Source organism: Microcebus murinus, chromosome X (assembly GCF_040939455.1).
Source record: "Microcebus murinus isolate Inina chromosome X, M.murinus_Inina_mat1.0, whole genome shotgun sequence".
Lineage (NCBI taxonomy): Eukaryota > Metazoa > Chordata > Mammalia > Primates > Cheirogaleidae > Microcebus > Microcebus murinus.
Genome location: NC_134136.1, coordinates 50,082,075 through 50,097,334, shown reverse-complemented (window position 1 = coordinate 50,097,334; position 15,260 = coordinate 50,082,075). Strand labels below are relative to the sequence as shown.

The window sequence follows — 15,260 nt, the reverse complement described above, 5'->3', positions numbered from 1 at the left end:
TCAGGTTTTCACGGAGACAAGGCACCTTGCCTGTCATTTACTTGCTTCCCTAGCCTGTTTTGGAGAAGCCCTAGCATCACTCAGGACATACAGGTATGTCCAGGCAGGTAGTCACAGATATCTCTGCCCAGGTTGGTCTTATTTTATTAAGTTGAAGCCAATGGATGATCAAGTGAGAGGATCATCTGCTGGATGAAAGGATTTCCTATGTGGTCTTTTACATTCTTTTCTATAGGTTAACTTGAATATGTGTAATGAAGGGATTTATCTCTCCATATAGCAGCTGTTGAAGGCCATGGAAGTTCCAAATATGCCCTCAAGTACACTAGTATCTGGAGCCCTTAAAAAAAATATCCCTATCCTCTTCTTTTCACAGGCGTTCCTGAACGTAGGATTCCAAGAGAATGAGAGTTTAAGTTATTTCAATCTTTCTACCCTTAGATCAGCCTGTGCTTTCTCCACAACCTAGGAATATGTGCACAGATGACTGCTGGCGTTATTGGCCTCTGGGCGCCCAAATGATCTTTATTCCACAGGGGAAGCTACAATGATTTGCAGAGTTATGCAGTGCTTAGCTGCTAGAAGCTGCCTCTGAGAGAGTATTTATATCCATGTAGTTCACAAATGTAGCTCAAACTTATTTAACTCCTTGCTAATGGGATAATAATTTAAGTGCAAAGAGCAGATTCAATAATGCATGCATATAACACTAGGAGGTGAAAGCTGTGAGTCATTTTACTAAGGGCCTAACAATGTGAGTGATTGAAACCTATTGATGAGCACCTATGCTAAAGCAGCAGTCCCAGAAGCAACTCTTAGATATATGTGTAAAGCCAGTGGCATTTCCAAAAGATAACCTCTCAAATCCAAAGCAATAGACCCCTTGATTCCACAGGTTGTGAATTTTACTGGTGGTTTTCTGCTAAACTGGACCTCCATTTAACTTCCCCCTCTAGAAAAGATATCCAAAACCATTATTGGTTATGGACTATTTCCCATAACCCAATTTGTCTGAGAAGACTTCTTAGCCACTTTGTCCCTGACAGAAAGAAGGGGCTCAGGGAAGATGCTAAGCTTCTGGAGAAGCCAGTTTTGGTTAAAATGTGGCCACAGACATTTCATCAAGTACATGATTGTTATGATTCACTTGAAAACTGTTTTAAGATCCATTAAAAAAGAAAGCTATCAAATTTGGTTGGGTTTATTATGTATAAGTGTGTTTTCATTAGTTTATTCCAGTGGCACCAAGAGAGGCATAGACTGAGAAAACAGAAACCAAAAACTCACATGAGAGTTTCTGAAGACATATAGCTCACCCCCCTGATTCTAAACAAAATATGCATTGAGAGTTCAATCTGATGGGTGCCAGTATCCTCTTTGTTCTCTAAGAGCCATCACTTGACCATGATTCATAGAAAAATAATCAATGTTAGTTTATATTTAAATATAGATTTCAGCAAATGGGGCCTATATATCAGATCTGAAATTGAATCTGGTTGCCATGCCAGGGCACATATCACCCTCTTCTAGCACACATTCTAGCATCCGCACATCACATTTGCATTTCCAGTAGTGATGCTAGACAGGATGCACCAGTGTTCTTTATGTGTGTGTATATATATAGTATGCTATTGCCTTAGGTATGTGTTTTGAAAAATATTTGCTTCAATGCCAGATAAAATTAAGCCTAAAGGTGAATCCAGTACTTGGACCACACTTTTGCCACTTCCGACCAATGGGAGTCAGCCTCATGTGCCAAGGGCCAAATGCTATACCGCTCTCTAGAAAGTCAAAAGAGAATGGATTTCAATTGTTCTCCATAAAATAAACTTGCCCCCACCCTGCTCCACCAACCCCAATTCCCACCCTAATCAAATGTATTTCAATTACATCAAATCTTTCATGTTTCTTTTTCATGGCTGTCCTACCTTTCAGAGATTGTGGTTCTATAACCTTCTTTCCAAATGAAAGGAGACCAAATAATTTGGTCTTCAAGGAGCAGAAAGGGCATAGACACACACAATTTCACTCTCTGCCACTGGAACGGTGTCTTTCCTCTTGGCAATTGTATAATAACATTCTTACCTTCAGGCTTTTCATTCCTGCTGCTCTTTCTGTTGCTCTGGTGTTGGACATTTGGTCATTATTTATCAATAAGAAACACATTCATGTTATCGGGATAACACCAAAGGCAAATAATCATGTCTCAATCATAGAAATGTTAGAGCTACACAGTCAATTTTTAAAAAGTCACTAGAATGGAATAATTAAAAAATGTTTTCTTTCTGGATTACATTTTTTTTCCGGTGGTAGAATTTATTCTTTAATACCATTTGACAAAATCAATGGTTTTGGCAGCCACTGGACTGGTTCAGTTCTTAAGGCAACAGGTCCCTTGCTTGAAGCAGCCACTTGAGAGAAAGTGAGGATTTGCTCTTGGGAGGAAGACCTGAGTAGGTTCAAGGAGCAAATTTAGTCACTACCAGGAAAGAAAACTGTCAGGTTCTTCATACTTCCAGGAGGCAGTACCAGCACAGAAACATGCAAACCAACGAAGAGCGTAATATACTCACCCTACTCCTTGATCCCAAACCAGAGTCTTGGGGATTCACAGGAACTTCTTAAGACCCAGGAAGTGCCATCGATCTGTAATGATTCTTGCCTACACACATAACAGTGTCAATAAACAGTCATTGGGATCCATCTTAACCTTGAGTATCCAAAATGTCTACCTTTAGGGATGGCTCCTGAGAAGAAAGGTCCATTTTTTGTTGCAGGCAAAGGCAGATGTAGATTCTTATCCATTACCCAAGTCCCAAGAATGTCAAAGAATTCTGGGTGCGGAAGAGAAGGGGTTAAGAGACGGTGGCAAAGGAGAGGAGAATTGTAGACATACATGGAAGAAGAAATACACACAATACTGAAGATCTCATTTATACATATGGGAAATACAGTACAACCTCATTCATCTATGCACCACTAAATATGAAGCTAAGGGAATTTGGAAATGGGCTGTTCTCAAGTGTAACTTTTTACTATCTTTGAATAGAAGACTTGCTAAACAAGTGCATGGGATTAAAAAAAAGATTGCTATGATAGGGAGGAGGAATATGTCTGAATTTCTTAAGAGAACAAATTCTTTTTAGGTACTATAAAAGCACCCACATGAAAAGGAAACACAGCTAATTTTAATTGCAGGCATTTTTTAAATCTATTAAAACAAATTCCCTAAGTTTTTCCCTAGCATCACATTGGTCAGTTTATTTTATGCCATATATGTTTCTGAAAATAGTAAAACTGGATTTCTCTATCAATGTTATCAATAAGTCATGATAAGCATGCTACCATTTATTTAAATAATGGAGGTTTAAGTTCATAGCCCATTCTCCTTCCTCACTTCCCCATATGCCTTACAAGTTAAGACACACACCTATTATACAATTCTCATTGCAGTCAAGGGGCTCAGAATGGTCACCTTTAAACTTTCTGTTCCTATGTTCCCCAAAGCACACAATATGTGCTGATTTTCACCTTGCAAAAATATAGACACTAGAAATCTATTTAAATTCCTTGATAGAATGGAAGCCTGGTACAATTTTAGGGTAAGGTATGGTAGGGTTTGTAAGAACTTGTCACCCCAGTCACAAATAGCTTGTTTAACTGACCCGACCTCCTCTAGTAAGGCAAGGCTAGCCAGAAAAGCCAAGCTGGCATCCTTTACCCAAGATTAAGGGAATGAAGTAGGGTAGGTATACCTGCAGCCTTGGGGCCACATGTGGCCTTCTGGATCCTTGACTGCAGCCTTTTGACTGAATCCAAATTTTACAGAACAAATCCTTTTCTTAAAAGGGGTGCAGCAGTAAAAGATGAAGCTTTTCTTGCCTCTTTTGGTGCTTAAAAAAGAACAATCTTGAAATCAGAAGGCCAGCAAGTTCCCCACCCCTGGTAGGGGATCAGAAGAATGTGAAAGTTTGAGGCGACAGGCAGCTGCGGAAGGAAGCCCATGTGCCTGTGTGGTAATTCAGCAGATAAATCCCCATTCTGCTGTGAGTTACAGTGACAGACTTTCACTGGCTGTGTCACAAACCCCTGGCGATCTGGGTTTATCGCTGAAACAACCCACTGGCTCTTAATTACCACATTTGCGCACACATTGTAATAAAGCACTTACACAAAAGGGTGATTTGTGGGTTAAAAAATTCCCAAACCACAGCTCGAATTTACATGATCCTTGCCTGTGCATTTATAGTCCATCAAGGAAGGATCAAGGCTGCTTTGTTTAGGTCCTATGAGCCCAGGTTTGGGAAATTGGTAAAGCTACGCAATATTTTCGTTCTAGCCTATAGGTCTGGTTCAGGGGCTGCCTCGGTGACTGACCTTGTTAATTCCTTGCATTCAAAAAATAAAATGAAATAAATATCTATTTCGTTAGTTTAAGCTCATGCACATTTACAACAGCCTGAAAAGTTGCTGGTTCTTTCCGTAGTCTAGCAACTTTTCTAGAATAGGCTCAGAATGTGTAATGCCTCATGCCAGGAAGGAAAAAGTCAACAATTTAATATAATTGCCCATTTATCGTTTTTTAAGGTTGCAGGAGAGAGATATGCAATACAGGTATTTCTCCGTCTCAGAAATAATAGGTGTGAAATGTTTTTGAAAAAATAAAAGCATTCATAAATGTCAGGCTTTATGATTATTGTCATTTTTAGTAATCAGTACTGAGGGCTGGAATGACTTAAATATGCCATTTGCCTAGTAACCAAAGTAGTCGAGAATGAACCTGATTCTTATGGAAATGTATCACATGCAATCAGATTCACGTTGCTCATTGGATGAGTAGATGTGATAAATTGCCATCTGCAATATTATCACAAGAGGTGACCCTGAAAATCAGCAGAGATTTGTGACAGCATTAGCTGTGTGACCTTCTCAGTCACCAACATCTCTGGATCTCACTTTCTCTGTGAAATGATGGTATATTCAACAGTCAATTGTCTGTTAACTGGGGATGGGATACAATGGGGAAGTGTACTTCTCAAGCCATTTTCTAATACACTAAAATCTCACTGATTTGGACTAACAGAAGGGAGGAATTGTCTGAATGGGTAAAGCAATTCCTGAATTACAGAATAGGTTTGAAGAATGACAGTTATATTACTTTAAGTCTATTTTGTAATTCAAACTGACTATAGAACATTGCTTTAGTTGAGGTCCTCGTGAGAACTACTTTAGCAGATAGATTTGTAATGAATATGATTATATCTAATAAGTGCTTCCAACATTTGAAAAAGGGTTTGTTCTCTTAAGAAAAAATTCAACTGATAGTCTAAACTCTTTATTTGCTTAACAAACCTCTCTTGTCTCCATCCCTGATAATATAAACTTGTAAACTGGTCCCTGTCTAGTTTATCACAAATTACTAGTGAGAGGGCTCCAAATTAATGAGGTTTCACTGCCATTTCTACCTCCTTCTCCATTTATTTGTTTTTAGCATCACCACTAAGTAGCGGTGAAACAGATTCAAGTTCATCTCTTGCCCCTTCTCTTGCCCACTCTCAGAAAACAGCAGGTAGCAAGAAGGAAGAAGATAAAGGCAAGTTCCTTGGTAATCCAGAAATGGAATAAGCAATCGTTGGATACGCAGCACTGATCATACTGTTATCCATAGTCGAGAAAGGGGTTCGCTTATTTCAAAAGATTGGCTGGAGGAATGACCAAATAAAGCAATTTGAAAGATGCCTGTAGGTAGTACTATGGTCATAGAAGTTGGAAACATTTAGAATCTACTGAAATATTTTTCTATTTGCACATCAAAATTCAGATAATCTGGAAATTGTGAGCTGGCAATAAAATTACTTGATAAAAATCTTTGCAGCAGTACCAGCTGAAGATTAAAAAAAAAGCTTGATTGCTGGCTGTAAATTAACAAATAGCTGGTCTAAAGTTTTGGGGTCTTCATGTCCCAAAACATCTGGGTGAAAAGTAAAAATTCAGCCAAACACATGCAGATTTTTTTGTTTACATAACATCAAATGTCTGATTATTTGAAAACTTCTGGACACTTGGCATCATGTGGATGTTTTAGAGTCATCTTGTTATAGTCCATGGCTCCTTTTTTTAACCATGCTGAGTGTGAATGATGAATTCGTGAGAGCAATGCATCCAATCCAGCTCAATTTTCATTCTGCAACTCACTTCAATGACACAATTAGGTTCTCCGTGCTAATAACATGAGAAAAGGACTGGGAAGAAGGTGCTAAATACTTTGGGCATCAGGTTAGCCATTGTAAAAATCAAATGAGCCAAAAGCTTGGCTGAATTGTCAATGTCATCAGTTCACATTGGTGGGAAAGAAAGTTACTGCTTTTTGACATGTAGTAAAACCTTGATTAATTGGAATCCATAAGGGATGAATGGAATTTTCAATAAGAATAGTCATTTCGTTTCGTTCTTGGCTAATAATATTTTTTCTTAAAAGCTTGTATCCACTTTCTCGCCTCAGGGAAGCAGCCTCTAAGGTTTGAGGGTCAATCCAGATGGAGAGAAGATATAGGAGAAAGAGCTGAATGTGATCTAACCACAGGTCATCTCTTGGCAAGTGATTTTAAAAAAATCAATTCCTTCGGTCTTCTTTTTTTGGGGTACTATTGCTGCTTTCTCATCAATGTGAAGTACTTGGGGGGAATTCAGTTAGTTGGGGTATTGGTTAGGTGAGATCTGGTTAATCAAGGTTTTACAATAAAAGGCCATGCCAATGCCTGGTAAGATTATATGCTGAAGAAAGTTGTTTTTAAATTTATTTCTTTGAAAGTGCTCTGGATCAGTGTTTCCAAACCCATATTATACTGCAGACTGGCAAACTAACTTTTCCATCAGGATCCTGAGGGATGGAGAGGGAAAGAGAGGAGCAGAAGTGCAACCATTGTCTCTGAAGGAGAAAAGTTTTGGCTTGCCTGTCTGTTGGTCTGTGGTTGGGAAACACTGTTCTTCACTTTAAGATGCCCATGGGATCTTGGTCGTACAAGAGCTGATCTTACATGCTTCAATATAATTCTCATGCCTCTTGGGCCATGGAGGATTCTGTTTTCAGGTCTCTCCTGTACTTACCCAATGTGTCTTTCCATGACTTGGTATCGTGGCTTCTGAGCTTGCCCCTATTTCTTGTTGCTTTGATGATGGCTATTCATTCATTCTAGCCATGAAGAGTGTTAGGAGCCAAAGGAATGCCCAGTAACATGGGTTTTCTCATGATGGCAGCCTGGATAACAATTAGACCTACCTGAACCAAGAACATGGCTAAGGAGAAGCCAAATCAAGGATTTATACACACATAGTATCATAGTTAGGCGACGCATCTGCTTAAATACACAACATGTCTTTGCAAAGTCTCTATATGGGGTGGCCTATTGAAGAAAGACCCCATTTAACTTGAAACCGAGCTTATTCTTTGGCTTTCAAGTTAAGTGGGGCCTGCTTAAATGGGCCATCACATATAGAGAACAACATCTCATCACTCATACACATAATCGAAGAAGCCATCCTGACTCAACCAACCAATCTCCATGAGCAACCATCACATCCTAGAACAAAAAAGGCCATAACCTGACTTTTCAGTAGATGGATCTGATTTCTCACACCACTCAACTGAGGCAGGCAGGGACAGTCTTACAGGAAAGCCTTGGGCTCTTGAAAGCCTAGGGCATTTAAACCCACTTCACGGCCTTCATAAGGCAACCAGTCTGGTGTGTGAGGGAAGGGAAGGGGTGTGGATGGGGAGGCTCTGTCTGGGAGTTTAAGAAGGGACCCAAGTTAGATCAAAAATGTGGGCAGTGCCCTAAAGTCTTTCTGGTTCCCAAGCTGCCAGGCAGGGGAATAACCTGGTCATTCCACTTTATGTGTGAGTCTTGTGCTCTCTCCTCAATAATAAGATAACAGTCTTGCCGATTACTCGTCACTAAGGGTACCCGGTTGTGGTGACATTGAGGCTGACCTTGGAGTCACCGCCCCCGCTGCCGCACTCTCCTTTGTCGTACCACCATTTGTTTTTCAATTTGTCCAAGAGGCCTTGCTCATTCAGTTTTAATACTGCCAGGTTAACAGCATTTCTTGAAACGATAAAACATAACTTGTAAGAAAATGCACAAATGCTTAGGAAATCGTTAACGTATAAAAAGGAGCACAAGAGGACAAATTGGCTAAATTTCACAGAACGTGGAGCTATAAAAATGTCTGTACAGCAAATACAGGGTTAAATATTGGAAGGTGGCATGGAGGATAACATTTGCTCAAAACTGAAGTGTGCGGGATGGGGAAATTGTCTTTGAGAAAAAAAGTAACAAGAACACCACATCCATGCAATTAACATTCGTCACATATGGCACCATAACTTGGCTTTTACCATTTAAATTGAAAAAGCCGTTGAACTGTAAAATTAAAACAGCAACAAACAGTCAGAGAGGACAACACAGAGAGAGAACATTAAAAAAAATGGATGCATTAAATAGATGAAACCATAATTTACCGTCTTATTTAACTCCATGGAATATTGTAGATTTTAAACTTTTAAAAGTTACCTCAAAATCCACAAGAAAGAAAATGACAACAAAATGCATCAGGGTAGGTGGAATACTATAACAACACGGATATTGTTATATTATTCCACCCACCTTAATGCTGAGCCTTTAGGGGTTGCCACACCATAGCCTTTGGAATCCAGATTTCCACCAACTTTCATCGTATCACACGGTTTTCTCTGCTCAATGTACTCATTCATGGTTGACTCCAGCAGGAAGGCGAACTTCCCCTTGGACTTTCGCACTCGGGCCACTCCGTCTGCTGTTGTTTTGGTAAACACAGATGGCTCTGCCGATTTCATGTAAGACCACATTTTCTCGTACACGGCAATTTTGGATCTCTGCACCAAAGAGATAAGAGTGCTTAGAGCTGCCAGATATTCATTCTGGAAGAAGCCTTGGTGCAGTCGTTTGCAAACCTTTTTGATACTGCAATCCACAGGAAGAAGAACATGTTACAGTGTAACCTAGCAGACACATTCATACATGTGTAAACATGTTTCCAAAATGGGTTTCTCAAAACCATACTTGCCCTTTGCTACGTGTGATGCTCTCGAATATTTTCTATTCTCTTCTAATTCATTTTTAAAAAATGCTCCTCAGGACCCACTAAATAGGTTTCATGGCCCCACTCATTGGTTGCAATCCAGTTTGATAAGCACTTTCTTAGTTCAATCTTCCTCTCCATACAGAAGTCTCCCCTACAATATCCTGCTCTGTATTTATCCTGTACCTGCCTAATAAAAGACCACTGGGAAGGAGTGTTTAACCATTTTAGTCAGTCACTCTAGCACAGGATGTCAATCACTGTCAGAAAGTACTTCCTTATTATGAGCTGAACCCTTTAGTACTGTCCGCTAGAGCTATGTAAAGCAATTTTGTTCCTTCTTTTGCATGGCAATCCTTCAAATATTGCAAAGCTTTTATTATGTGCCCCACCCCATCTCTTCATTAGGTGAAACTCCACTGACTGATACTGTTTCCAGAACTGTAGCAACTTGGTCTTTCATTCGTAGGCACATTCTAGTTGGTGATGTCTCTTAAATTGGAGTATATAGAAATAAATATGACACCCCAGATAAATGACCAGAATAGACTGGAAAACAAAGAAACCAACCAGCCCTGTTTGCTTCTCGTTATTTGAGCATTATTTTCTATCAATGCTGCCTGAGGTTGCCTAGCTGTATTTATTAAATAGTTGTTTATCCATTCTTTCAACAAATATTTATTGAGCACCTGCTATGGATAAAGCACTCTACTAGGGGTGTGAAGACTATAATAGAGTGAATAGAGTCCTTTCTTCAACTTGGGTTGAGGCCAAACCAAAACTGCTAGTTCTTTCTACCAAGCTAGGTCTCTTTATCTTTATCTTTACCTCTTTGAGTTTTGCTTTTAATTCCATTAAATTTCATCTCAATTTAAGTGGTCCTTAGAACATGTTCTCAATGCTTACTGTGAACTCTAGCCTTATGGTAGTCATTTTGGAGAATATAAAGGAAGTGTAGACTTGGTGGCCCCAGAACATCCAATTTAGTTGGGAGCTAGGTCCTTAGGAATGAAAACCCTAGAGGAAAGCTTTAAGGTGATATCTGACCAGAGGTGAGATAGCATGTCAGAAACCATAAATATATACCATATTTTCAAGTATCTTTTTATGGGTTTTCCTGACCCCATTCCAGCTTTTCTGACTATTTATTTAGTTGCTTTTCTGTGGACTTTGACCAGGTACATTCCATCTTTCTTGAGGTCTGCTTGGACCCACCCAAATAATTCCAAGGGGCTGGAACTCCCAGAATTATCACAATGGAAATTAAGCATTGTGTTTTTCACAATCAGACCCTCACTTAGGCCCTCAATGAGTCACTGCAACTGTTCACTGAGATGGGAACATACTTAGTTTGCATAAAGTACAGCAAAAAGAAGCTAGTTATGGCTAAAGCCAAATGAGCAAAAGGGAGAGTGGTAAGAAATGAGCTTAGAAGGATAATCAGAGGGTAAATCTTATAGGGCACAGGAGGTCATGGTAAAAAGTTTGGACTTATTCTATATGTTATAGGAAACTATTGGAAGATTTTGAGGAGACGTGTGATAAGATCTGATTTAAATTTTTAAAGGATTACTCTGACTGCTGTATGGAGACTGGACTATAAGGTGGGTCAGAGTGGAAGCAAGGAGACTAGTTAGAAGGCTATTCTAATAGTCCAGGGAAGAGATGACTGTGGCTTGGATTAGGGTGGGAGTGATGGAGGTGGAGAGTAGAAGTTGGATTCAAGATATACTTTGGGGAGACAGCAAACAAGTCCTGCTGATGGACACTTTCACCTGATGGTCCTATAGATACTTTCAGCTTAAACATTTCCAAATCAAACTTATTATCATCCTTGTACAGTCTGGCTCTCCTTCTAAATTCTATCAATAATTCTATCACCTAACATCCAAGCTAGAAGGTTTGGTTGATAAAACAATTTCTAAGCATTGTAATGAAATACATTGTCAATGACTTTATTTCAGTAGGAATTTCTTAGTCAGTTGCCCAAAGAATTTTAAAAAAGTAAACAATTAAGATACACAGAAAGATATAAAAATAATGTAAGAGCACTTGTGTACCTGCCATGAAGCTTAAGAAATGAAACCTTATGAAGTTAAAGTCCACCTATCTACCCTTCCATGATTGCATACCCCTCCCTACTCACCAAAAGTAACCACTATACTGAATTTGATTTTTATTATTCCCTTATTCCTCTTTATATTTTTACTGGAATAAGTATATCTCTTTTATGATGTAATGGCTGTATATAGCCTGTCAATCTATGGATGTACTATTAATTATTCCATTTACCCAATCTCCTTTTGAAGGACTCAGATCAGTTCCAATCAGTAGCCAACACTGTAGTGGGTATGTATTTTTGTGCATTTATAAAAGAGATATTTTGTGTTCTTCATCTTAGCCCAATCAGACCTGAGTGCAAGGTGGGGATTAAAGTGAGGTGGGGAGGCTTCAGGCCTATTTGTCTTTTATACTATTTGCAAACAGGCCATTGCTTCCAAAGATAAATTTATAAGCCCAGGGCAAAGGGGTCCATGAATTCTGATCCAAGTGCACTATAATTTGGATTCATTTACTTCATCATTTACTTGAGCTCTTTGATCGCTGATACAGGTTCAAAGGTTTATTCCTTTAGGTAATGATGCATTTCTAGGAGAATAAATAGCAGTGCTCAAAGCAGGCCCTTTAAATGTGTGTGGTGTACATGTAGCAAATATTAATGAATGCAGTAAATGACAAATAAGTTAGTGGCAGAAATGATTGGGCTCTGGTTGAGGACTAAATTCTGAAAGAGGTTAGAAGGGGGGAAAGGAAATGGTTCATAAGTGAGAGAAATTAAGCTGAAACGTTTATCTTTCTAACTAGTATTTAAGTGACAGTATAACATTTAGACCCAAAAGAAGAAAAAACATCACTAGCTTTTTCTTTTTTCTTTTTTGCAATCTGTCTTACTTTGGCTGAAATACCAAAGGCAATAAAAGGGATTGAATCTTAGCTCAATCATCTGGGAGAAATTAAAGAAAATTATGGGCAGGATGTATAATAACAAGTTCATTTTTCTCCAACCTGCCACAATTCATTTCTTTCATCCCACAGAGCACCGTTTTGTACCTAAGAAGGAACAAACAACAGTTATGCAGAGAGGCCAATTCTCATAGCACTGCTAGATAATTGGCAAATGAAATTCAAAAGAGAAATACACAAATGGAGGAGGAACAGATTAACCCAAACTGCAGATAAGGTAGAGCCCTAGCATTAATGGATTCAACAATAATAGTTCCACCTATTTGTAATAAATCATGAAGGTCAAAGATATGGAGAAATTTGTCTATTTGTTGAAGTGAAAATTTGAATTTTGGGCCCTTTGAGTCTGGTACATGAAATCCCACTATTCATACCTTGTATCACTTTGCAGTGGTGTTGGCCACTCCTAGTCATTGTATATACAGTAGCTCTAGTGATACAAGTATTCTTCTGGAGACCAAGGTAAGAACAAGGTAACTGTATAGTGCAGTGGTTAAGAATGCAGAGTCAGACTACCCGGGTTTGAATCCCATTTACTTGGTGCAATAATTATGTGTCTCAATTTCCTCATCCATAAAATGGGGTTATTTTTAAAATGTGTCTATTCAGGGGTTTATTGGGAGAAATTAAGTGAGTTAATACGTACTTAGAACAGTGCCTGGCATACAGGAAGCAATGAAAAAGTATTTTTCATTGTAAAGTATTTTTTTCATTATAAGTATTTTATAGTAAAAAAGCATAATTAGTGGCAGAATTTATTTTAATAGCAGTATAAATTACTGTACTTCAGTCCCATAGTTATGGAAACATTTCTTCATTTTATGGGGGCAATCATATGCTTAAATATTATTTTCACATTTGGGTCTTCAGACATATCCCTATTGAATGCCCCTGGTCTGCCATCAATAAAAACCATTATCATTTGGCTTTGGATTTTAAAAATTTTGTTGGTGGAGGAAAATGAGTAGGATGGCAAATTTTCCTCTTAAATTTATGTTTTGTAGTTTAGTTGAGGTTTATACATTAAAATCCTCATTAACCAGAACATTGCTATTGGGGAAATTTGGTGAATAAAATTTTCTGCTTTCCTATGAATTAAAATAGAATATCCACTTTGTCAATAGGCCATCCAGTTGGAGTCAGTAGAATAAGATAATTTTGGAGCTAGAAGGCACCTTAAAAACCATCTTGTTCGCCCTCTCACCCAATGAAGCCATAGCTTTTCTGCTCAAATGCCTCTAGTGGTGCTCAAAGGAGGCTTAGGAGGTTGCTTATTCCATTGTGGGGCAGTTCAAGGTGATAGAAAGTTCTTTTTGTTTGGCTGACATCCTTCATGAAAGCCTTTCTGCTCCAATTCTACTTCTGCCTTCTGCTTGAATTGGGCAGTCCCACGTCTCTGCTTCCATTTCTCCACTGTAGGTAGCATTGATAATACTGCTTTGTAATGGTCATTCCCAGATGAATCTGAGTTCCTTGAGAGCAGGGATTATGTCTTTTTTGTCTCAGTATCCCCAGTGACTAGCATGATGCCTGGCCCATAGTAAACTCTTACTATGCATCTGTGGAATGAATGAATATTAAAATTGAAGTGCCATCCACTAGTCCTAATTCTTCCTTTTGTAGTGACACAGAATAAGTATGCTCTTTTTCCCACACAATGTACAGCCCGAAGTCTACTGCCACAATGCCACCTGTTAATTGCTTCTTTTGCAAGCTAAACATTTTAAGGGCCTTCATTTGTTACTTTTATGACATGAATTCTAGTGAACTCCCCTTTTCTGGTCATAATCTTCTAGATACTTCTTAATTTTTCAAAGTCCCTCCTAAAAAGTAGCCCCCAGAATTGACCACAATATGTTCGATATAGTGGCACGAACACAAAGGACAGTGGAACCATCTCTTCTCATGATCTGGATAAAAGCACAATTTTTTACTTTGACAGAATTCAACATACACTTTTCTATACATTGATAGCCCAGAATTAACTGAATTAACAAAATGGACCAAGAAATTGGAAGCATAATTGCAAACAGAAGCATAATATGCTAATTCATTTATGGTATTGATTTACTGTTAGAATGCAAAGTATTACATAATTTGCAAGACAATATTGGTATTTGTAACATCTCTATGCCCCAAACATGTACAATGTGTTCTGAGTGAATAATTTGAGAGGATAAGAATGAAGGAAAGGTCAGGGGAAGATGGTTTCAGGCCCATTACACATCAGTGTGCCTCAAAGGGAAGTGGGCTGGCTTTATACAGTTATTTATTGATTTGGCCACTGTTGCCAGCGTGCCTACATTGTCTATTTCCATCACTGTCTGTACAAGGACTAGGCTTGTATGTAAATGTCAAAGACAGGCTAGAGTTCACTTTGGGGTTGCTAAGCTTCCACCACTCTCCCCTGATTTCACTATCTGCCTCCCTCAGAGATCCATCCTGTATCCCTTTTCTGGCATCAGCATTCTTTGTCCTTATGGAAGTGTTCACTAATGTCATAAGAGCCTCTGTTACCCTTGAGCAAGGCATCATTTTTTAAATGAAATTTTAAAAATACCCATTTTTTAAAATTTCATTTTTATGTGAGGAAGGGATTCATATTCAAAAAAGGAGAATGGGTTTCTTGGCATTATAAAAGGTGCCCTTCATGGGCTAGAAAAGGCCAGCCCTGTGTATAAGACACCAAGAAAGGGAAATATGGCAAGAGTGACAAACAAAAATAACTTCCCCTTACTCATTTTTGCCTTCTCCAAGTTTATTATAGACTACTTATTGCTTGACAGTTTGGTCAATTTCTTCTCTAGATTTAACCTTTAATAAAGAGAATATAATTATAAACTACAATCTGCTTTTCCTTCTGAATCGTTTAGCCCCCTCTGAAATGTCTCCTTTTAGTAAAGTCTCAATTGGTACAAATTCAAAAGAGTGGCTTTGGGCTTCTGTCTGCCTCAACTGAGCACTTACAGAACCCCTGGTTGCCTCCTGTGCCCTCCCTAACATTCAGGAGCAAATGTTGCCTCATAGAGTTTATCAAATATTAGGATATGGGTAGGTGATCCTCATAAGGCAAGGTACTAGAAGGAAGGGAGGATGATGCAACTGCTCTGGAGAGC

General features: G+C 38.7%; 1 protein-coding gene across 2 annotated transcripts in view; it reads right to left on the bottom strand.

The window, feature by feature from the left end:
• The window catches only part of GRIA3 (glutamate ionotropic receptor AMPA type subunit 3), a 300,360-nt gene that overhangs the window by 16,921 nt on the left and 268,179 nt on the right, over window positions 1-15,260 (bottom strand). The window contains exons 13-14 of one of the 2 annotated variants that reach the window (XM_012745625.3): window positions 8,667-8,914; window positions 7,991-8,105 (exon numbers count right to left, since the gene is read on the bottom strand). In XM_012745625.3, coding sequence (XP_012601079.1) covers window positions 7,991-8,105; window positions 8,667-8,914 — 363 coding nt within the window. The remainder of the gene's footprint in view (window positions 1-7,990; window positions 8,106-8,666; window positions 8,915-15,260) is intronic. The other variant, XM_012745624.3, reaches the window with a different exon arrangement.